The 24,563-nt window shown below is 42.6% G+C and overlaps 1 protein-coding gene and 1 long non-coding RNA gene across 14 annotated transcripts in view; one reads left to right on the plus strand and one right to left on the minus strand.

Annotated features, from left to right (window-relative positions):
* The window catches only part of LOC135188129 (uncharacterized), a 186,681-nt gene that overhangs the window by 152,070 nt on the left and 10,048 nt on the right, over window positions 1-24,563 (plus strand). For 2 of the 5 annotated variants that reach the window (XR_010307568.1, XR_010307571.1), the window contains exons 5-7: window positions 9,410-9,585; window positions 11,180-11,241; window positions 11,540-11,928. This is a non-coding gene — a long non-coding RNA (uncharacterized LOC135188129). Of the gene's footprint in view, window positions 1-9,409; window positions 9,586-11,179; window positions 11,242-11,539; window positions 11,929-15,748; window positions 15,837-24,563 lie in introns of those variants that run through there. The other 3 variants (XR_010307569.1, XR_010307570.1, XR_010307572.1) reach the window with 3 other exon arrangements.
* The window catches only part of NFATC2 (nuclear factor of activated T cells 2), a 93,990-nt gene continuing 73,520 nt past the window's right edge, over window positions 4,094-24,563 (minus strand). Inside the window, exons 10-11 of one of the 9 annotated variants that reach the window (XM_064167397.1) lie at window positions 14,392-14,479; window positions 4,094-10,185 (exon numbers count right to left, since the gene is read on the minus strand). In XM_064167397.1, the coding sequence (XP_064023467.1) occupies window positions 14,436-14,479 (44 nt within the window). In that variant the 3' untranslated portion in view covers window positions 4,094-10,185; window positions 14,392-14,435. The other 8 variants (XM_064167398.1, XM_064167399.1, XM_064167393.1 and 5 more) reach the window with 8 other exon arrangements.

Raw genomic sequence — 24,563 nt, forward strand, 5'->3', positions numbered from 1 at the left:
CTGAGAGTACTCTTTCAGAAGGGTTATGTTGAAGGGCCATGAAAAATTTGCTCAGGCCAGCTTAAATCTTCAGGTTGATTTGCCTCAGCAGTGATCTTACCAAGTACTGGATCTACTGAGGGTGTTGCTAGGTAGCAGGTCAAAGCTGATACATTACTGTAAGGAGAAGTAACCTGCCAGTCACTGAAGCTTTGTTTTGCCTGAACCTTAGCCAGTGGCATAGAAGAAGGCATAAATTCCCATCACTGTTAGGTTTGTGTGCTCTTCATGTGATGCAGAGATAATATGGCCTAGCCACTGTGTTGCTGTTGAGGTCCTGAGCAACACCTGAGCGGAGAGCCCTGCTGCCAGTGCAGATGTTAGAAATGCCTGAAGCCTCTGAAGCCTCTTTGTAAATGAGCCTGGAAAGCTTTGGGTATTAACAGTAACTCTCCAGGCTCTGATGGTAAGTAAATGACACTAAGGAGGCTCCATTTCTCATGGATGTTTTTCTTATGCTAGAAAGCCTTTAATTTTTGTTTGGGATGGGGAACATTCTTGCTGGTAGTTGCAGTGTTGCATGCGCTTCCAGGGAAGGGACGAGCACTCAGCCCAGCTTTTCCCTTCCCATGCAGCACATGTGTGAGCATCACTGCTGCCTCTGAGCCTTCTGCAGCCACTTTATCATTTCCCTTGCAGCTAGAGGCAGATACATGTTTTGGTGTACATAGGGCAGTGGTAGAGCAAGTGGCTTTAGATGCTCTAGTACAGATTAGGACAAACTTTGCCAGGAATCAGGCCATAAGATGTGAGGAAGTTTATTGTCATAAGGTTGAGCAGGTCACACATACTTCTGGATCTTTGATGATGTTTGATGCCTCAGGTTTACCTGCTGTGTAAAGGTAAGGCACACAGCTTTGTGACAATTTGTGACATTGCAAATACCAAGGGTAGGTAAGCTAAGGGGGGAGGGGGAAAGTGTGCAGCTGGTAAAACAGGTTATTTATTTTATCTGTTGAAGCTAATACAAATCAAATTACTCCTCTTGAGATTGCTCCTAGGCTCTCATTAAAGACCTGCCACCAAATTACAGTTTTCATCTCTGCTCTGCTCTGCAGAGACAGAGGCTGTGATATTTTCCCCTCAGCCCTGCATACCAGTGGCTCCCAGCGAGGGCCAGGAGGCCATGCTGGTGCAAGTGGTCACTGTGGCTTTGCTGGAGGGAGATTACCAAAAATCCTCATCCACTCAAAACCTTCATCTGTATTTCAGAAAAGGCATTCTTTGTTGCTACTCTCAGCCAGAGGTGGTGGATGGACTGGGCTGCTCCCAGGGGGCCATTTTCTGTGCTCTTTCCTTGCAGCAGAGCTCCCACATGGGACCAGCGCTGACTTGGCTGAGGCAGAGAGCTGGAACATGGCCAGTGTCAGCCAGTGTCAAGGCCAAGGGTCTGAGTAGTTATGCTGTGGTTCCTCACTGTTGTGCGCTATCTGAAACCTACAGGTCAGCCCAGCCCTTACAGCTGTGACTAGCACCTAGAAATACCTTCTTCAGTTGCATGCACTCCCCTAGCTGTGTATACATGCTGCAGTTGGCTGAGGAGGGTTTGTTATGCTTGTAGCTTGGTTTCTGACCGAAAACCAAAGACTGGTGTGGTGAAGGCTGGTTGCTTGTCCCCCATACTTGGTCTGAAAGTCCATTTCATGCAACGTTCCCAGGCAGAACTGAGCTCTCACAGGTAATTAGGCAGCCAATAGGCTGCATTGCTAAAAAACAAATCCTTTTGCTATTGCTAGTGCTCTGCATCTCGGGCACAGATAGAGCATGTTTTTCTGTTCTGTGCCTGCCCTCCTAACCCTGCACTGCTGCCGTGCTCTCCTGCCTGAGGTCAGCTACAATTCCAGTCCTCCTGTCTGTGAATAAAGAGGTGCCTTTGTGCTGCAGTCACCTATGCTGCCTGGACTTGGCCAATTTACACGCTGTGCAGCTCCTGCCAGCCTCACCTTCCCCTGGGCTTTTAGGTTAAGTGGTTCCCCACAACCTCAGCAATTTTGCTGTGCCAGCAGTCTTGCCCTTCGGTTTAGTAGGAGCTCTGATCCTGTGCTGTGGCATTCCCTTCCACGAGTAAAAGTTATTCAAGCCCCTTTACAGCATGAGCTCAATTATATGACAGCTGCTCACAGGAGCAGAGGGCCCAGCTAGACACAGGAGTTCAGCAGGGACAGGGAAGAGAAGGTTTGTTGCGTGGGAGCCTGTCTTTCTGCAAAGCTCCCTCAGCAGCGGCCCAGTTGAGTGTGGCCACCTGAGCAAGCCAGTGATGATGTATTTAGAAAAGAATCTGGTATGAAGCTGAAAGGCAGCTTCTTAAATTGACTAAATTACATTTGTACTTTTCAAACAGGAGAAAAAAAAGAAAGAAACAACACAAACCAAAACAAAACCAACTTGTAAATCACATATTTACCCAATGGAGCACGCGAACGAGCTCTCATACAAAACCCAGATGTTCATTAGCAACTTGCATTTTTCTTCCTTGCTGCTACTATGAGAAGTAAAACTGGGGGAAAAGTCATCTCTGTTGAAGGAGTATAAATGAGTGAGCTAAGCCTACCAAATCCAGGAGATCTCCCGCTAAGACTGAAAATCTGGGGTACTGTTGTAGTCGGTTAATTTGGACTCGAGATATAAATTAAAGCCTGAATATCAGGTCAGGTGCTCCAGTTCTCAGCCCTTAGCTGTGGAATGTCCAGGTTAAGTTACTTAAATTTTCCTGCTGCTGAATAAAGCTAAAGTTCTGTGTGCCATATATTTGCTCATCATAAAATGTTCTCTCCTAGCCAGTAACAGCTTCTTTGTTGGCGAAGCCTGTCTAGTTTATGAGCTTCCCAGCCTTTGTACAGTGTACTGGGAGTTAAGAACTTCCACATGGTGCTTGCTCTGAGCCTTTTGTGAATAGGCAAAACAAAGCTCTTGCTCTGTGTCCAACGAATGCATCAAATATGGTTCAAATTCTCTGGTTTGAAATGCAAAGGATAATATTGATTTTTGTTAAGGTAAATGTCTTTAATTGTGCGCCATATAAACTCGACTTTTACTGAGACATAATGGGCTCTGGGCAAGCTTCAAGCACGGCAGTAGGAAAATGTATCTTTTAGTGTCTCCAGAAGAGAAATGCAGAATTAATATTTATATGAACAAAAACTAAATGCAGTACACCCCCAGCCTCTCAAAAGCATGTACTGAGAGAGGGCACTTACACAGGTGGAAATCAATGTCAAATTAAGATCAACACACCGGAGCGCCTGTTGCTGTGGATTGTTTAGTGCTTTGAAGTGCGATGGTGTGAATGGGAATAGAAAATGAAAGGAGGGAAAACAGACAGTACAAGAATATGAGTACTGTGTCCAGTTCTGGGCCCCTCAATTCAAGAAGGATGTTGAGGTGCTGGAGCATGTCCAGAGAAGGGCAACAAAGCTGGTGAGGGGCCTGGAGCACAAATCCTATGAGGAAAGGTTGAGGGACCTGGGCCTGTTTAGCCTGGAGAAGAGGAGGCTCAGGGGTGATCTTATTACTGTCTACAACTACCTGAAGGGACATTGTAGCCAGGTGGGGTTGGCCTCTTCTCCCAGGCAACCAGCAATAGAACAAGGGGACACAGTCTCAAGTTGTGCCAGGGTAGGTATAGGCTGGATGTTAGGAAGAAGTTCTTCACAGAGAGAGTGATTGGCATTGGAATGGGCTGCCCAGGGAGGTGGTGGAGGCACCGTCCCTGGGGGTCTTCAAGAAAAGACTGTCTGAGGCACTTAGTGCCATGGTCTAGTTGATTGGTTAGGGCTGGGTGATAGGTTGGACTGGATGATCTTGGAGGTCTCTTCCAACCTGGTTGGTTCTATGATTCTATGATTCTATATAAAGTTGTCACTCTGTGAATCAGCTATAGAGAGTGGATGGAATCTTGATGCAAAGGAGCATCTCGGGAGCAAAGCAGCTTGTGAGTATTTACAAGTCCCACTTGTGAGTGTTTATGAGTCTGATGAGCACGAGAAGACCATGAAGTGGGTGACTCACCCACTCAGTCTTGCTTTATCAAAGGAGATAAGAGACCAGGCACTCATGCAGGAGATGATACCTTTTCATTTATTGCTAAACTACCATAGTACAGGCACTATATAAAAAAATACTTTACAGATAGCAAAAACATCATTATGTTGGAGGTTAACAAATGTTGTTGTAGGAATGTGAATGATACAAACCCATGTTTAAATTCTTAAAGTTAGGCGTTTGAGTAAAGGACTTGCGTTAGCCTGATCGGAGTGACAGTTGCTCACTCGTGTATCTATCAACATATGGTTTTACCTGAATGCACAGGGTAGGGCTTCAGCAAGGAGGCTTGGACTTCAGTGAGGAGGGGATCACTTCGTAATTGCACTCACTCACACACACACTCACAAATAGGTAAGTCCCAGTTAGGCCAACATTACTGAGACTTTATTAAGACATTATTAACTGTATCTTGATTCTCTGTTCCTAGATCTTATTACTTGTGCAGTAAGATACTGATGGCTGTTTAATCCTGGAATAATTGATTATTCCAATGATGCATTTCTGGGCTATTACACACACAGCATTGTTCATTTTCCTGACTCAGTCACGCTAGGAATTTCTACCCAACTTCGCTGGTTTATGAGAGTTACTGAGAAGGAACACAGAATGCTCATTTTTCCCTCCAGAAAGCCACTTGTATGATCTTTTACAGTGCCAGCACCTGCATGGGAAATTTGTTGCAGTGTGGGTCAGCTATCAATTTCATTTTTTTTCCTACCCCACAACCAATGAATATGGCTAAAGAAAGCTTTAAAAGGCCATCATAGATCAGACACTGATTGGCAGTAAACTGCTATCAGCTGTCACCCACTGCAGTTACGAAGTAGCAGACATTAAACCAGGCAGATGTCAAACGTATCACAATCATTCAAAAAGGTGGATTAGTCATTCTGAACTGAGATGAATAAAACCTCTACAGGTTTCCACGGGTGATGGCAGAGAAGTGCCTTACACTTACAGGTAAGAAACCACTGCAATGTAAACGATGAGGAAAACAATTCACCCAGTCGAAACCCAACATTGGTGCCTCTTTCTATTGCACAGGAATACATAATATAAATAACAAACACTAAACTGGACCATCAGATGATTTCAAGTGGTGCAAAATTTATGAAAGTCTCAAATCAGTTTAAAATTTGAAATGAAGACAGTCATTTTCTTTAATCCTATCTGGCAGGTCACTGTCCCTTACTGAGTAGCAATTTGGAAAGACATGCAGGGGGAAAAAGGCAGACTGAAATATTTAGAAACTTCTTAATGCAGTGCTTAAAGCTTCTTTGAAGTCTTTGGAAAATCTATGCCATACAGTTATTTATTTATTTTTTTTTTAAGGATGATAACAATTCAACAACAATTGCATAGAAAATGAATACACTCAGAAAATGAAAATTGATCCTTTATAAATACTACCCCTTACTCCAAAAATCGTTGCATATTTGGTCAGACAAAAAGCATAGACACTTTTTTTTTTTGGTAAAGATAAGGATTACAAAATATACTTCAAAAAAGAACCCCATGCTAGCTAAACTGAGAACTGGTTTAGATATGTTATCAAGCAGCAGCATTTTACACACTAGAGAATAACATAGTGCTGGTTTGGGAGACGTTCTACATTCAGGAAATGCTGTATTCCTAGAAGAATGGAAGTGATACATATTTACATGGATACCAAAAAGAAAGGCAAGTGCAAACCCCATGGCTCTTCTACATTCTTTCTACCACTAAAAACACATACGTTGGACACTTTCATTCCATCGCTGTTGTTCAGATCTTACATTTTGCTCATTCTCATGGAGAAAAACAAAATGGGACTTCATATTTCATTGCAAGTATCTTCACAAGCAATTACTTTCCTGGCAAACTCTACTTCCAACACTCATAACTGACAGAAAAAAACAATCTTCCTCGTATCTGTCCACTCCCATTCCACTCTCAGACTGTTTACATATCATGAATGATGATTTTATTCTATGTAGTCATATATTTGATGCAGAAGTTTATAGAAGCTCATCCTGTATTTGCAGCCAAAACTTGGATGGAAGAATGGAAGTGAAAAAAAAATTGCACACACACACACACACACAAAAACCGAAAGAGATGAACTTTTGAGTTCCAAGAAGCCCCATGGACTTTGCATGGTCTAACTTTGATGGAAAATGCATTAGAGTTGTTCACCCTGTAGACAATATATTTGGAGGCCTTTGGTACAATGGCAGGAAGGCACTGTGGTGAAACATTCAGATAACTGAGGAAAGACAGAATTTCCTCATGTGCAAGTATGGCTATCTTCCAGATAAAGTGAGAACAAATTACTCACAAAATGATATTAACTCTTCCAAGGTTAAGCTATTGCTTCTACAGAAAGCGAGCAAGTTATAGTAAGAAAGAAAATATTAATACTGGAAAACCACTGCTCAGCAAGAACAGGAAATAATTTAGTACTGTATATTTTGAAGTTCTTCAGCCTAGCTCTATAACCTTAACATATTGTTTTTCTTTTTCAAGAGAGACAGCAATACCTAACGCTATGTCTGAGGACACTCCTTTTCTCTGGAAATAAATATAAAGCTGTGTTATTAAACTAACAGTTGCATGTAAAAGCAAACAGAGTAGCACAGCCTGACCTCATGTAGCTGTAAATAAAACCACTAAAATGTAGTCTATATTATATACATCTTATGAACCCTTGATCCAGTAGCTGGCTTCATGTGCCTGCATACATCTGGCTGCCTGGAGCCAACTGTAGGATCGTAACCCAAGGTTGTACTGGGGTGTCTGTGTATTCCCATAGGATCATACAGATATAATATAGCCACATATCTGTATATATGGTTATATTACATAAATATGCAGGTCCCTACACAAACACAGATAGATGTCTCTCTATTAAAAATGAGGAAGAAACATAACTAACTGTAAGTACAAGTAAAGCACTTGTAGCACATTACAAACAAAAAAAACCTTTCCTTTTTTCCTTCTCTATAATAAAGTGCCCAAAGGAACACATAAGAGCAGTGACTATCTAGTCTTTCAGTTAAAGACTACATCTTTCATGGGTGCAATCTGCAAAGTAGCTTTGATGGAACATTGCAGGGGGCTCAGGAGTTTGCCTGCCTGGATTCTTTTGAATGCTGGAAAGCCTCTGCTATGAGTCCACGTTTTTCTTGTCTGCTAAACACATTTATGCCTTAGAGTAAAATGGGGAGAAAGCTGTTTAAATGATCAATGGGGCATAGTGTGTGTGTGTGTGAAAATCAGTTTGCATTGTGAAGATGTGTACTGCAATTGCACATTGCAGGAGGAAGGTAGCTAGTGGACTTGTGTGGTTATCTGACTTCAAGATCATCCATTCATCTGTACACAGAGGACCATTGACAAGCAGTTGCTATGGGCATTCAAATATCAGCAATATTTTTAGACTACATCAGTGTCTGCAGATCTGAAAAGACATTTGTAGTCTTTGTTAGTTTTCTATTTAAAATCCAGCAAGAGAAAAGTTTCTGTCAGTTGTTTGGGGACTTCTGGTCTTCTGTGAATGGGCTTTTGGATTGTTTGGTGGTGGGATTTTTAATGTCTCACCTATACTTTACAGGTTGAATCAGGGAAAAGGAGATGGTAATTTTTGATACTTCCAAGTGTGACTTAATGTGAAAGCAGGAGATATATTTGGTCTGATCTTTTGCTCAGCTGCAGCAAAGAACTTCTGACAGACAACTTTTAGCCTAAAGAATTTTTGCAAGTTGTCCAAAACATCAGAGTGCATTAGAAATCCCTAGTATACGTCAAGTTCTGGCAAACTGGCAGTTTTAAACCAATCCAAAATAGCTTATTTGCAGCATATGAACCAAAGTACTACATAAGTGCTGTCTAACAGTCAGTAATTCCCCCGTGCAGAAGTCATTTCAGCTGCTCTGAGACTTGAATTTGTTCCTCTGAAAGTTAGCAATAAAAAAAGGCCATTTTCATCTCTGCAGGTAACAGGCTGAGGCTTGACTGTCGTGACATTCATACTGAACACAACATCTGGAGCTCACTGTATGAGCAACAGAAGGAGGCAGCCAGTGGCTTTTTGGCGTTGCCAAATGAATGAGATAGAGGGGGACTCGTTTTGTGAGGAGAGCTTTGAATCTCACAAGGAGGACTAATGCCTGCTTCCACTCACCATTTCACACCAGCGCTGCTGATGTGTGTTGGCAGTACCTCGAGGGCAAAAGACACAGTCTCCTCAAGCTGTGTTACTGATGTTGGTTTAGGACGTGCAGTCAGGAAGGGCTGTGCTCCAGTTCTGGATTTAGACTTGGTTGAATCCAGAGCTTAGAGCTACTCCTGTAAAAATCATATTTCAGGTTAAGAGCCAAGATTATAGCTGAGATCTAGGTCAGGTCTTCTGGAAAGTCTAACGCTTCCATCTCCCATCCTAAAACTGAAGCCCTTGCAGAGTTTAAACATCAGCTTCTTGTGGCAGAAAATACATTCTTCTCAAAACTGCTAAAATGATCTCTGTTGAACTGAGCACTTAGTCTGCAGGGTTTGTGCAAGATCTTTCTTGCACTATTGGGGAACCAATTATGCAGCTGGTCTGCTGTATTCATATAACCTACTTCCTGCTGTGAGCATGTGGATGCACTGGTATTCAGCAAAGGTTACTGTGAAACAAGTGAAAACAGGACAGTTTCATCATGCTTCCTAGAGCAGAGCTCAGGCTCTGCACTCAAGAAAAAAAAAATCAGTGTTCCTCATTTACAAAATCAGGAAAGATTACTATGCATTTCCTACAATATTATGGCTACCTTCTACTGTACATTGATTATCCACTCATGATGCCTTTTGGATCACACTGTGGTAGCAATGACACACCGAAGTGTTATAAACTTGCTAGCTGTACGACTGCAGAGGGCAGCGGTTATCTTTTACTGTGGTAAGCCTGTGTCAGTGCAGTATATTCTAACACATGAAGCAAAACATAACAAACATTCTAACTCAGACAGAAATGTAACCTTTCCAGAAGTTGCTGGTAGCTCTGCAAAGCTGAAGAGATAAGGTGAATATAAGTAAGTGTATACTGTTTCTGGCTTCTGTAAGATGCAGTTATTTTCCCCTGCAGCTTGTATGGTTAAGTGTTACAACTGCTAAATGAGACAAGTTATGAGTCAAGAATAAGTTCTATATGAAAAGAATCAGCAATCATTTGTTAGAAAGAAAATATATAAGACGTATTCATACACTGCCTAAATATTAGTAAGGATCAATCATAACATCTTTGGATTTACTGTGACTCCTATATATTACTCTCTGTTTTATCTGGGTTTATTTTACCTTGGGGCAGGTGCTACAGCTGCTGAATTGCTCTTTTCACTGGTTCTCCATGAGCATCCCTCTCCTTCAAATTCCTACCCAGTCTGACAAGAAAAATGAAGAGAATTTCTGGATTGAGCTGGTGTCTACTGTTTGAAATACTGATCACGGTGCTCAGAGTCATCAAAAAACAGCTTTTGATCCCAGGTCAGATAAAGGCTGAACAAGCTTGGGTTGCCTCAGTTTCCTACAACAGTAAAATTTCTGAGAAGGGCTTTGAGACCTGGAGGGCACAAGTCACTGCTGGGGAGCTGCAAAATGTCATTATTCTTTTATGGAATATATTACTCTTTCTTCCCCCATTTCCCACCCCACCCAAATAAGCACTAATATATAACCTCCCTTGCTCTGTGTGGTGTTCAGGGCTGACATATCACTTCTCCCTAAGATAGATAGATACATAGATAGGTATTTTGCAGCAGGCTTGAAGAGTTTCCTCAGACAGATACTCTGTTACATGAGAACAATACGATCTTTGGACGAAAGGAAGGGTGTCCTTCTCAATGTTTACAGAGAGAGGTGGCGAGCTGCTTAGTCAAGGCTGTCAGCTTGATGCCAGTACATTGTTCCTTGCATTGAATTGGTGCCTTGAGATGAACAGTTAAGGAAGCAGGAGGTTGCAGGGGCATTGGAAGGATCTAAGAGGTCAGTTATGGAAGGATTTGGTAAAAGTTGTCTCACAGATCTTCTTCTACGTCTGATTTCTGGCTGGGAGTCCAGAAAATTCCTTCCTGATAATTTCGTTAACTGTGAAATAAAAGAGAAATAATTTGTTAGAGCACTTGAAAACACAAGAAGTAAAAGCAGTCCTTGGGAAGTTTGCTGTCAAGCTGAAAACATCCCCTTTGTATCCATAACACAACTTTATTAAAACCTAAATCTTTTAGTCCTCGTTAGCCAGGCTACATATTTTTGGAAGGCAAGGGAGAAGGAGTGGAGAGAGGGGGTTTACACTGTATGCAGCATGCTTCAAGAGCCATGAAAACACCACTGAGAGGCTGTACCGTGTGGCCAGTACCTGCTGTATCTCCTGTGAGCACGCTTGCCCTCTTTTACAGCCATTTCCTTTACCCGAGGTAAAAAACACACATCTGCATCTAAGCATTTTCACATTCTCGCTGGGCTGAATGAAAAATAGAATATCTTAAAAAGAAAAAGCTTTGGAAGCAACACAGTGCTGGAAACAGATTGCAATCCAGGTGGAAAAGGTTTGGCTTTTTTGGGTTGGGCTTTTAAATAAATCTTGCTGCAGAGTCTATTTGCTCTGCATTTTTATTGTAGTTTGTAGATTGCAGCATAAGCAGACTACCCTGCGCCGCTATGATACTCAGAAAGGCTGGGACAGTCCTTTTAATAAAGCTCAGAAGAAGACACTAAAGAAGTTTGTTTTAAAAACGCCCCACACTATTACATGTTATTTACCACAGCCATTCTCTCCTGCCTACCTCTCATGCTTATTTGCCTAAAGCACTCTTTAGTACCTCCTGGAACAACAATTCTCTCTAGGCTGCGCTCAGATTAAGAAGAAAGCTACTAAAACGTAAGCATTTTGGTGCAAAACTCCAGAATTGGTGAGTGTGGGGCTCCATTTCACAGGCAGCACCTTGTTGCTGTATTCCCTATCTATAGTGTCCACAGTTTGTTTATCTGTTTTGCCAAATTTGCCTGAAAACTAGAAGACCAAATTTTTTAAGGTTTCAGACCCTCACATCTAAATGATTTCTTCCTAATGCTATTTCAGGGCTAAGATAAAGACTAACTCAAACTGCAGAAGACAGCCACTCAAGACTGATTAATCCTCAGGTATGCAGCTGTAACCCTTCCATATTTAAACCTGTTTCTAACAAATATTTATTTAAAAAAAACATAAATAGTGTGAGTATATATTAAAAAAAAATATAGTCTTTCACCACTTCCCACAATGAAATAAAACAAAGGTGCCAAATCTCTCATTGTCTCTGGGAAGGGAAACAGATGCATTAGTTTTTAATAGCTAGGACTGGCAGTTTGAAATCTCCCTCGATCCTACATGCAATGGAATTTGTCTCTGAGAAGGTAAAAAGTCTATCATCTTTTACAAGTCTGTCTTCTTACTGTACAGGTGTGTGCTGTGGTGGGCTACACTCCTCAAAGACTAAGTACTCACAGAGAGTGCTTGGCACAGGTGCTTGACAGAAGGAGAAGGCAACCAGGCTGCTGCATATCCAGGTACAGTACACCTGCTGAAGGGACCTCACAGCCTGTGTCACACAAGGCAGTTTCTATCTGTTAGTGCTTAAAACCTCACCATTAACAGATCAGAGTTTAGCTCTTTCTAATTCCAGCCAGGAGGTGCCACATTTCAACCAGATTGGTGCCTCTTGGCAAAGACATGGGTGGAAAGGCATGACTGACAAGAGGTGTTGGCCTGTCCTGTTGCCCCAGTTCCTATCTGCCACCATCACTCGCTGGCTTTTGGGTGAATGCTTGGCAAATAAAGTGCACATCGGGTATGTGGTGTGTTGCTGCTTTGCAATGCAAGGGAACCACCAGTGGGAGGTGAGGTTGGCCCAACTTTCAGGCAAAAAAGGCTCCAGCTCAGTTAGAAGAGCTTCCTGTTTGCTCTACCCAGGAAATGAGAGGAGCAGGTCTTCAATGGAAATTTTTCACAGCCTTAGCTAAAAATAGCAGTGAGGTAAAAGAAGTGGGCACCCACTCTCACAGGGTCATTTCCTTTCTAAACACAAGTGGGCTGAGACTATGGGTCGATTTGTTTATCGACACGTTTGTTTAGGCAGCCAGTGTACCAAAAATACTATGTGTGAATTTCCTTTCATTTAATGCAGCCACCACAGTCATCTTCAGCTAGGCAGGGTTAAATATTAACTGAAAAATAAGCAGATAATTAAACCCACAGTATTCTGAGGGGTCTGTTTCTTGGTTCCGTTTCTCAGCCTGACCTTTAGGCAAAGTGAAATCTCTCATCTGGCACCAGCAGACCACGACCCAGTGTGGGGACCTCTGCTTGCTGGCTTTGGGCAGGTTCGATGGTGTGGTAACAGGCTTAGTCAGCCTGCAAACTTCACTTTCCCTCCTGTGTGCTGCACAGAAGGTCAACAGTGGGGTTTGTGGGCTGAGGTTATAGGGGGACTACAATCTGAAAAGAGCTAAAAAGTTGCAGTGAAACAGTGTCAAACCTTAACCCTACAGGTGGGCTCCAGGACCATGCTCAGGCACAGCTGGGCATTCTCTCTGCAAGCCCTTAGAGGTGGGAAGTTGGATTTTTGCTGTAACCACCTGATGACAAGAGAACTTTCTGTTACCAGTTGGCCTGAATGTATTGTAGTTACCCTGAATTGTACCTAAATCCAAGTGAGTTATGTGCAGTTCAAGCTGCTCAACACTAGCCTGGGGAGGTCAAGTCAGTCATTGCTTCAGCACAAAAAGGCCTAAATCTAATAAACATATAAACATAACAGGAAAGGATCCCATGGTAAGTATGTCTCTCCCAGCTTGGAGTCACCTCCAGACCAAGCCTACTGAAATCACCCATCTTTAGTGGTCTGCTCTAGATTTGGGAGCACATGGATCCAGATCCAGGTGCAATTTCAGTGGGTTTCAACAGTAGGTTGAACAAAATTGGCAAAGTGAGACACCTCTAAACTTGAGAGGAAGCTGCAATCATGTGCTGAACTTGCTATCTGAGCTCACATCGATCTGTTTTGGTAGCATAGTTAAAATGAGGCTCAAGTATCGGTTCTCATTATTTGCTCATTTCTAGCTGGGAGGAAATGGAGGTGATGTAGTTAATAAATCAAATATTGTTGTTTAAGGTGCCTGGCTCTGGAGCACACTGCTATTGATTTGTTTAATGAGAAAGAACTCATCAAATGGGGCCATGAGGACATATGCAAAGATAATGAAAGATAATAAAAAGAGATATTGAAGTTACAGCTGATGTCAGCCATCCAGAGCAAGGAAATGCCTAATTAGCCTTGAATCCCTTCAACATATCCTCTGTTAGATGCTGCTGCTGTTTGGAGATCCTCAAGTTAGCTGAATCTAAGAGGCTGGCTGAAATAATGGGAGAATGTCTGTGTTCTGATCACTCAGCTTTGATGAGTTAGTCTCTCAGGCTCCAGTTCTCAGAGACATTTAAGACTAATTCAGATTCTCTCAGATAGAAATCTGGAGTGTATTCACTTGTGGGATGGTAGTGGGCTGCATTAAATACCACGCTTCAACTGGTAGTCCAGAGACAGAAAACAGTCTCCAGTTTTAGCTGGCAATGAGTCAGGCTCCTGGTAATTGATTCTCTACACGCACACACACTCAGGCACATGCGTGCACACACGCAGCCGGTTCGCTTCACCGGAGTTATTCCATGCCTGTCTGGAATAACACCAATTAAGTCAGTGTTGTCACAGAGCTAAACCTGGGTCTTGTGCCCTTTGGGGATCCTGCATGAGTGAGGGTCTCGGCAGATATGCAAAGCCCAGCTCCAGTGGGCCCCTCCCTGCACTGGGCAGAGATCCTGCAATATTCCATGGTTGCCCCACTGATGTGGTGATTTGACATGCAAAGCAAAGACACGCAGAGAGGCACTGATGCTGTAACAGGGACTGGGGAGGAACACTGAATCCTGAATTTCTTGTCTGCCTTCAAAAGTGGTGGGGCAAACCATGGTCTTAATGCGGTTCTAGCTGCTACCTGGCAATAAAAAGACGCTTCAGCCCCAGCATGCACAACCCCAACTCTCCTTCCCTACCCACCAGGCCCCAGCTACTTCAGGACAGCTCTGTGGTACACAAGTGGGGAAGAAAAAGAATTAAAAAAACAAAAAATGAAACAAGATTTTAAACCCTTTAAGCCAAACAAAAAAAAGGGCATGACTTTTTAATCCAAAAATAAAATAAATAAATAGAGGTTAAGGGAAACACACAGCTGGAGAAAAGGCAGAAAAATACCAATTACCTTTCTTTTTGATTGCTTGGATCAAAGATCACAGTCATTCTTTTTCATATAATGTTTTGTATCCAGCTAAGGTGTGTATCTATCAGCTCTGAAAAAGATTTGCAAAACCATTTTTGAGAAAAAAAAAAAGGTAACCTTTGACCTATGTTGCAAGGCCAAATGTTACAGTTTTCAGCTACTCTTCCATTTTGTGGTTCAGTTTATTAAAAGGACATTTCAGCATATACAGTACATAAGGCAGAACTTAACCGCTGACCTTTCTGTTTGCTCAGATCCAGCACTAGATTTTACTTTTTTCCCCCTCTTTTCTCAACTAACGTTATCTAAAAATAAAGATGCAAAAAATTGCACTCCTGAATTGATCACAAAACGTATGAAATGCTCACAGATAATTTGATCTGAGACACCAGAGGCACAGGAGGCCCATGCGTCCTGTAAGTCAGGTCAAAGACTAGTCACTGCCTTTTGCAAAATTCAGTTATCATCTTAGTGGCCCAAATAAAACATGACACATTTCTGCCAGATCAAAAGTCAGTCCCTTTTAAATGAGAGCTCTAACCACAGTGGCATGCAAATTAGACTTTGCCTTCATTGTAAAGAACAGGAAAGATACGAGCAAAGAAATGATCCAAGTTTTGGTCTTCCCTTCAAACACAAATAGATTCTTTTTCCTCCTAAAATGGCAAGATTTAAAATGATGTAGGTGTTTGTTATTTTTCTATCTGATCCTTTTAGATTTCTTTTTAATTCATCATGAAAGCATTTAGCACTCCTGCAAAACCATCTGGAAATTAGAAAAAAAAATAATAATTGCAACATTAAGGAAGAAAAAGTCCTTCTTAAAAATGAAGTTGGTTTTGAATGCAAGATTCAGAAGTGAAATCCAGTGCTGCTGGATTTCAGGTGACTATATATAGAAAAGAAATATTTTACTTGGCTCCCTAAAGTTGCTCAGCCACGTATCGTACATTGGAGCCTAGCACTCAGTACACAGCCTATTTTATATTCTGCATCCTGGAAAATCACCCTTTGCACATGCCAGCAGAGCAACTAATTGACTGGTAAATACAAATCTAGGTGTATCAGGCGTAAGGAGCCCAAACCCAACAAACTGAGTTGGGGAAAAATACCATGGGGGTGTAGGGAGCTGTTCTAGAAATGAAAAGTAATAAAAGGCTTTTTTTCCCCTTCCTTCTTGGAAAATGGGGACATATAATTACTAAGAGGTTCTCAGCTTTAGTAAAGCTTTACTGTAATTACACATCAAAAAAAGGTTTTACTTCTTGTTGAAAGAATGCAAATAGATATATTCTGCAACTTTTCTTCCTTGTCCTTGTCCTAGTCCTAATCTATGTAGTCTGTGTAAGCTATAAACCTCCTCAATGCCATCCAGCCTGACAGCAATCAGCTCATCTCCACTAATTAAGCAAGCTCTTGGAAGAAGTTACTGAACTCAAACTAAGTGGCAATTCAAGTCCCATGGTACGTTTTTGCTAATGGTTTCAATAGGCTCAAAACCCACTGGCATCTTTCCATGGATTTAACATTATAATGCAGATATCTGATGGAAAACAGAATCTAAATAAAATGCATATTTTTTGGCTAAAGCTTGTCCCAACTGAAATCAATATCTAAACTGCTTGTGATTCACAGGGATTTCTGGATTTCACTCACAACATTTAAATGCCCTTCCCTTATTCTTCAATATCGCTCCAGAGCGAGGTGCAAAAACTAAACCATTGGTATCTGTGGTACTATCCTACCCAAAATCTTTAAGAGGAAGCTGGGTGTGCCTGTAAGAAAAGAGCAGAAAATGAAGATAGCACTTCTGCTAAAAAAAAAAAAAAGGAAATAAAAATCTGTGTCCTAAATGCACTATACATCAAAAACTGTCAAGAAGGAAATACCCAAAACACAAATTTGACTGTGATACTACCCCAGAAATGTTAAGGGTTTTCTAAGTACTTTCATTATTGTCAGTGGGCTTCCAGAAAAGATCAACAGCCTACCAATAAAACCTGGCTGCATTAAAACTGTCAGGGAAAAACGTGACCTTGCAGTTAAAGCAGAAGACTGTATAGTGGGACTCCTGAGCTTGGACCTCTGCTGTTATAACATCATCTTGCCATATGGCCTGGCCAAGTCCAAAGCATCCCTGAAGGATCAGATTTATTACAGGTTTTCTTTGGTCTGAAAAATGCAGAAAGGCTGTAAAGGTCACACTCAAGGAACTTAAATAATACATGCCTAGCTGACAGAAAAACATTGTCAGTGATGATGAGCTGCACAGAGTGAGCCTATACAAAATGTGTGGATGTAGTAGACAGCATTTTCAAAAGTCCCTGCAGGGATGTTCTGAAGTCTGTAGGGAGTTTAAATCTCAATCTACCAAAGGCATAAAGTACTAAGCTTACATAGGCACTCCTAATAGGCAACAATTTAAATTACCACACTAATGCTTTTAAAAATTGAGTCTTCAGTATTTCTATCAGGAAATTGAGCACTTTGGATACAGTGACCTGTTTGACTCTGCAGTATAGCATCTGAAGTCAGGAGACTAAGGAGCACCCCTCAGCCCTGGGGATGCCTTGTCCTGGGAGACACTGGGGTACAACTTGTGAGAAGCTGCACTGATGCTGTTCACTGGCTGCAGGGCCTGTCAGGGATTGCTATCCTCAGACAGCTGGCAGCCTGTGTAATTTCTTTCAGCCAGACAACCCTTTTGTTTATCTATGCATTATCCTCAGGCAGAAGGTGTTACTCTGCACTTCTATCCAGTCATGTCCTCCCCAGTGCTATAAAGCAAAGTCAGTAGCTACAAGGGAAGGAGACAGAGCAGTGTGCTGCAGAGGAGATTCTTGTCAAACCTGTGCTACTCTCCCTGTACTACCACCTGTGCATGCTGGGTGCCTGTCTTGTTCTGCCATGCTTCGCTTCAGCTTGTTACAGAAATGGTTACAATCTTGTAAATCAGTAATAAGTTGCACCTGAACCTGTAAGTGATTAGTAAAAAATCATTACACTTCCATGGCCAGAGGACTTTTACTCAGTTAATCAGTTAAGAAAAGAGCTGGCTGTTAACTGGTTGTTTAATTCCCTGGAAGACCAGTTTATTGAGACCCTGTAGCAAGAAGAATGAAATCTGAATTATATTGCTTACAAATTACATACTCTCCTGGAGAAACAGGTGCCAAAGGTTGCCCTGAAGTAAGCTGAATAGAGGAATTGTGAGGCTGAGTCAAGTGCCATTTGCAGCATTTTCAGTTATTTAATCCATCTGATCTCTGTTTGAATCCATCTGAATTCAATGAGTTAAGTTTTCTAGGCATCTTCTCCATGAACCAGGAAGCAAGAGTTATGTGATATTTGCAGGACACAGATGCACACACACATGAGCCTTTTCATCCTGTGCTGCTGATGGAAACAGCAAAAGAAAAAGCAAATCTTGCTCCAGAGTGTGATTTCCTGTTTCCTGACAGACTTCAGTATTTAGTTGTCAATTTTCTGTCAGAAGATTCTAAGATAGGCACAAAACTGGAGGAAGAATCCAGAGACAGCAGTCTGGAAAGAGCACCTTCAGGCACAACAGTGTGTGCCTTCCAACCTGCTTCAGCACACCACCATGGGAAGCCCTTGGAGCTTATCTGCAGGCTCAGTTTCCCCTGTGTTAAAACCACCTTAGAGGAGTTGGATCTTAATCCTTGAATGACTACAGTGTGACCAGACACTTATCATACTGTGGTGTTTCTTTACATCTCATTTTCAGAACTCTTTTCCTGCCTGCACATACTCAAAGTGAACCTGAAGGACGGTGTTCAGGGCGGCACCCAGTGCTAGGTGCTGCCAGTCTCATTCATGAGTTACTTGACAAAGGACTGTCACTGAACATTAATGCTGACACTGCCAGGAACTACATGCATGCAAAGCAAAAACTCCTGTATTACCAAATTTGCTCAGCCAATGATACATATTGTGTTTATTTATTAGATAAGCTCTTTAAGTCTGTTCAGTCACTGCATGTAAGGAACTGCAACAAGATGTGATGACTTTGTGCAGTTCTTCTGTGAGTGTCAGCAGTCACTTTGGGAGTGTACCTTGGAAGTGGAAAACTAGATCAGCCTGGGTGTGATGAGGAATTCCAGGCCACCGTGGATTTGGTTTGTAGTAGCTTTCCATAACAAAGTCTTTTTTTAAACTGCCTTTCTTTCTGCTCACATATATTTAGATATGACTTTCATTCGGCAGTACTCTGATGCCAGATAGTTTTGGCTGAAATTTCAAGGGAAGGGACACATGTTTGAGTCATGCAGTTGGCTCTCTCTAGTTGATAGTTAGTGAGTTACTGAGAAAAGATGAAGTTTGTATTTAGTTTTAGTTAACATGCGATGAGACCAAGTAAAATATCCCAAATAGAATATGCACATAATAAATAAATATACAAAAACTTATAGCAGGAGGGATGGAGTTCATTTTCTTAAACCACATTAGCTGGCTAAACCAATACAGAAATATTAGACTGAAGGTTAAGAAACACAGAGCCTTAGTCTTAATCTGTCACTCCTAACACTCGACCTAACTCTGCAAGAGCTTCTTGCTGCTATTTGTATGTGCCTGGTTTGGACCTTATGACTTTGCTACACAACTGCTGTGATAAGCAGTGCCATTTGGCAGTCACACGCTTCTTTTAGATTAAAACCAGCAAAACCAACCAAGGTTGGTGAAGACTTTTTCCTACAGTAGCTTGCACCTTGTTTAAAAGCTAATGAAATTGGTGATACATACCACAATGCCTCTAAAATAGTAACTGCTGGCAGGAAAAGCACATAAGCCATTGCACTGTTTATTCACATGCCACTTTGCAGTTTCATCATTCTCCTAGGCTTAACCTATTTACTAAGAGGTGATATGAGTCATTCAGTGAAGTGTTTCAAAAAACAGAAAAGAGAAGGGATGGGAGAAAGCTATTTTTTACAGGAAATAATTAGGAGGTAGGAACCCAAGAACAGTTACAGCATGTTCAGGATTAGCTGAAAGTAACAAGAATAGGCAATGCTGCTGCTTTTTTATTTCTGTCACAAAAGAACTACCAGAACAAATATTTAATTGAGGGGAAACAAACCATTTAACAAATATTTAATTAAGGGGAAACAAACTATATTACCCTTCCCTTTGGGCAGTTTTGCAGGGGATCATCAGTCAATAATGTAATCTGCTTTCCTCCCCTGAGCACTGGCGCTTATGTCTTATTAATCCACAGAACTATTTACTGGCTCTAATTCTCTGGCATCTTATCTTCTGCTGTCTGTTAACTTTGCAAGCGTCCCTGCTGGAGGGCTTGTGGATTCTTGCAGAACCTGGGCCTCTCCAACAAACTAGGTTTCCCTCCAAACATGTCTGAACTGCATTTTGAGCCTGGTTCTCAGGAGTAAACAGCCATCAGAAAACCACTGTCCCTAGGTAACAGGGAAGACGCACAACTAACCGTCCTACAAACAACTTGGTCAGGCAAACCAAGATCTCTTCTGGAAGAAACATGCAAATAACCTTCTGCTTGCAATTACTCTGCTTTCACAAACAACTCTGGAACAGGGAACACAAAGAAGGCATATGTTTCTTATGTGCTTTATTTTACAGAGGGCTATGGGCAGTAGGCACACTGTTCCTGGTGAGAAACACTGAGCAGCAGAACACATGAAATCACTTTTGCATGCAATTATTTTTTTATCACATCTCCACATCCTTCACCAAGTGAATGTTTAGAGCCATATTTTTTGCCCTCTTGCATTAGGCAGTGAATGACAAGTGCTATTTGAGGAGCCCAGGTATCAGGGCCTGCCTCTGAGGGTGACAGAAAGCAACAGGCACTGCTACAGAGGTTTGCAGGTCTTGGTGAATGGGGGTCTGGCACAGCTGAGTGCCTAAATTTGGGGCTGATTACAAGTCCCAGGTTAGCTGGAAAGAATCCAGACCATTACACATTTAAGTGGTTATTGACAGAGTGCTACAGTTCACATATAACAATGTCAAAGAGGTGCCACATACAAGATACCCTGTGTCTGCCCACAGCCATCTGTTTGCTTTTATTCTGCACTTTGAAAGTCCTCTGAGGCAGGAATTGCCTTCTTTCTTTTGGAGTCAGATCGGCATCTGCCGCAGTGGAGCTCTCATCTGTGCAGTGTTTCTAACATAAAATAATGTAATAATAAAAATACTATAGACTACTATGGAATATACATATAAATCAAGAGACCATTATGATTCAAGGAGAGAGCTAACACCTAGAAACAGAACAAAGCATGCCAGACTGTGAGGGGAGCAGATAAGTTAGCTGACTTTGCAGATCAGGAACATCTGACAGCAAATAGCTTGAGAGGATAAGAAAAAGGTACATGCATCGTCCAAAGACTTCAACCTTTCAATCTGAGTCAGTGGCACAAACAATAAAACTTTTGTTCTCAGTAAGAAATGGAAAGGGAGTATATAAATTACCAGAACTAGAACTGAGCTGCTCCATGTCCAATAGCTGTTGAGGTGACTATCTTTAGCTGAAGTGCAGCCAGCTCTATTGAGGTTGGGCAATTCCCAACCTCACCACAATAGCAATAACCTACATTTGTTCAGAAATTAGCCCTCAATTATTTGCAGACCTCCCATCCCAATTCCAGATCAAGATGTAGGAACAACCACCCAAAGAGACTGCCCCAGGGAATTCTTCTCAAAATTTAGTGATGAGCCATCCTGAATTTTTCAACTGTGAGGTCTGGGAGCTGCGTGTATCTCCATGCAACCCAGGCAGGAGGCAAAGGACTACGTGCATCACAGTGTCTCAGGGGCATGCTGCAAGTACCTAGCAAGACCATCCTGATCACTCCCCAGTTCCCCTCAGATCTATGACAATGTTCTCCTTTATACACAAGCTTGCACAGGCAGCTCATGAACTCTGCATTTGTAGCTCATATTGAACACATTAGTTTGCATTTAACTGCTACGCTTCCTGGGTGAATTCCAGCCAAAGAAGGAAGGCTTTGGAATCACATCATGATAAAACACTCTCTTGCCTAAAATAAAGATACAACCTGCTTACGTTTGGTATGATCTCATCTGACTACAGAACGCATTCAGAAGCAGTTGGCAGGCCATCCCCTCGGCTAGGAATGTGGATTGAATGGGAATACTGTTTTGTCCTGCAGTTGGGGAACTAGCCACAGACAGCTGGAAGACACAGTAGTAGCAAAGCTGAAGGCCATGATCACTGTAACTCTTTCTGAGCAGTCTTGTAAGGGAGCCACTGCCAGCATGAACGAAATGCTCCAGCTAACAGAGCACAACGAAACTGCACGAAGCCACCAGGTACGTTCTGCAGGGCCAGATTTTGAAAGCCAGTTTGGTAGCTAACTCTCAGCTAAATCACTGTGGATTAGACACCTCTCCACTTTGTAACAATTCCCAGAGACAAGCATGCATCACCTCTTGGTGATGGCCTGACTGCACCAAATGCTTCTCCAGCAAACAATGGAGCAAGTGCTGGGGACTCCCATAGAGGATGTCCTACAATAGCAACTGGAGTTTATCCTTTGGGATGCCAAGTAAAGATGGGAAGGCTTTCATACTAATAAGGGCTGCCTCATGGATGGAGAGGTAATGCTGACTCCTTGCACACTCCTTGAAGCATCACCATGAAGAAGGCTCTCAGCATGTCTGTGCAGCACCATGATGTGAATTCACCATCATCATGGAGCAACACTGCACAGCACTGCCATAATCTCTTCTGTAGGACATGGGAACAGCTCTGATGGGTGACTACCACCAGCTGCTGTGCTTTGCCACAGGCCCAATGAGGAAGGACAGTAGAGCAGCCACAATGAAGAGAGACCCAGCTGAAGCAGCAAGGTGGCTGCCCACCCTAACCTGTGCTCCCCTGTGATTTATGAGGCTCAGAGACTTGGCTGTGAGCTGTGGCACAGACTGCAGAGCCTGTCTCAGCCAGCTCCAGCTCCCATGGTGTTCCTTGGCACTGCAGGCCAGCCTGGCAGTGAGCACAGGTGTAACACTTTATATTAGAAACACCTGCTAGCCACAGCATCACTGAGCCCAGCAGCAGCAAATCAGGCAGGTGCCTGGTAAAGAGGAGGGAATGTTCTAGATATTACCTAAAGGCCACATCGAGAGACATAAAATGAAAGTAATTTGCTGGTGGGAAGAGGTAAACTATCCTAGAGGTTAGGTTTTCCCCTTTTTCAGTGAAGTTAACATGTGCTCAAGTGTAAGTGGGTGGTCAAGCCCTGGTGACTTCAGAGCAGGCTCATACTACAGTGGGTGCTGGGAGAGGACGCAAGGAGCATCGCAGAACTGGAAACTCCCCTGTTTTGTGCTGACAGCAACCAGTGACCCTGGGACAGTCCCATCAAGCAGAATTTGGTTATATCTCATGGACAGACAAAATCCCTGTGGGGCCTGTCAGCATTGAGGATGGGGTAGGAGCAACTTCCCTGACTTGTCTCACACAACAGGGCTTCCCTCTCAGGAGGGTCCCCTCGACATGGCTGTAGTCAACACCAAAAATAATATCACAGTTTCTGTTTGGGCTGGAAATCACCACTGCTAATAGCAACAGCCAGCAGAGGCTCCAGAGATGGTCTGGTCACCGCGGGTCTTGGCTGGGATCTAAAGGATGATCAGGATAAAGAGGGCTGCAGCCTCTCACCACTCAGGCAGTTTTTATGGTTCAGGAGGATGACTGTGTTCAGTGGGCATTATCTCACTTCTCATTACCATGAGAAGCCCCATTAACATCCCCCACTTGCATTTCTGCTTCAACTGCTTGTGCCCTGCCACTGCATGGGGGCAGAATCAGAAGGGGACAAGAGAGCAACTCAAGGGAGGCTGGCCTGGCTTTTTTTCTGTTGTTCTTGATTCAGAAATGTCATCTGCATCCAGCTGTTAGTATTTTGGAAATGTACTGGGCTTTGTTTAACTCACGTGGTTCAGTGTGGCTGATGCTCCAGCTGCAAAAGTCTTGGCAGCCAGTGAGCCTGCTCAAAGTAACTATACATAGAAGCCCATGACCTGGCCAGCACCTTCTCTCTTAGGAGCACTCTAGGGCAACCTCCTTTGTATACTCTATGGCAGTGGTGTTTAAACTTCACTGTGATAATCAGAAATAAGTATCTGCATCAACTCATGTGGCAGAGAAAGTATCTCAGTTGCAGCCATCATCCTGACCCTGACTTTTGAAGGCATGGCACTGCTTACACTGTGAAATGCAGCAGAATAAGCACACTGTAACTCAATAAACTTCTAAAACACTATGGTAGTGCTATCTGCTTTCAAGTTTTCTGCTTTTCTGTAGAATCTGTTTTTTTAACTCCCATACTGGCACAAGTACAATCTATATTATCTATAAAAAGACCTGTCACAGTTCAGCAACAGGTCGGGTTATACACAAATGAGGGTAATGTCTTTACCCCTGCACCTTTTCCTTCCAGTATGCTTCTCCCGTGCCCATTTCAGCTGCCTGGGCTCTCTCAAGGCTGCAGTAATTCCCTCTTCTTTTCCCCTGCCCTAAAGCAGACACCCCTGTTAGCAATGGAGAATAAGTGGATTGGGAGTGCTTTGAAAAGGCAGGAGAAACCATCAGAGTGATGTGAGGAGCTGGGGGTTGCCAAGACTTCTTTTCAAGGAGCAAACTTTTAACAGGGTGTGGGTTACACATGTGAAAACATGGAAATTAAGCAGTTAAGGGGCAGGGCTTTATTACTTAAATAATTCTTCCATTTGACAGCTGAATCCCAAGTCCCCTGTTTTTATCCAGAGAGTTCCGAATCTGTGCTCAGTTACTCAGTGACAAGAACAAAATCATCCATTGCTGAAAAGTCAGCAACCACCTCTAAATTCAGCCTGATCACCTAATTGGCTTTTACATGTCTTTCCTCTCCTGAGCTATGACAGCAGCAACGTTGTGTGAGTAATAACCCCTGATAATTATATTTACCAAGTAAGCAATAGAAGAAAGTATAGGTGATACCAAAGTATATTTGCTGCAGCAGCAGCTTCAGAGATGTGCTGGGAGATGCTTCCCTGGCAGGGGTAGAAAGGTCCCCAGTAGTGATGCAGTGCTGGGCTGTGCTCCTGTGACCCAGCCTCTGCACGCCCAAAGGCCAGGGGGGGTAGGG

This window comes from Pogoniulus pusillus, chromosome 29, assembly GCF_015220805.1.
Source record: "Pogoniulus pusillus isolate bPogPus1 chromosome 29, bPogPus1.pri, whole genome shotgun sequence".
Lineage (NCBI taxonomy): Eukaryota > Metazoa > Chordata > Aves > Piciformes > Lybiidae > Pogoniulus > Pogoniulus pusillus.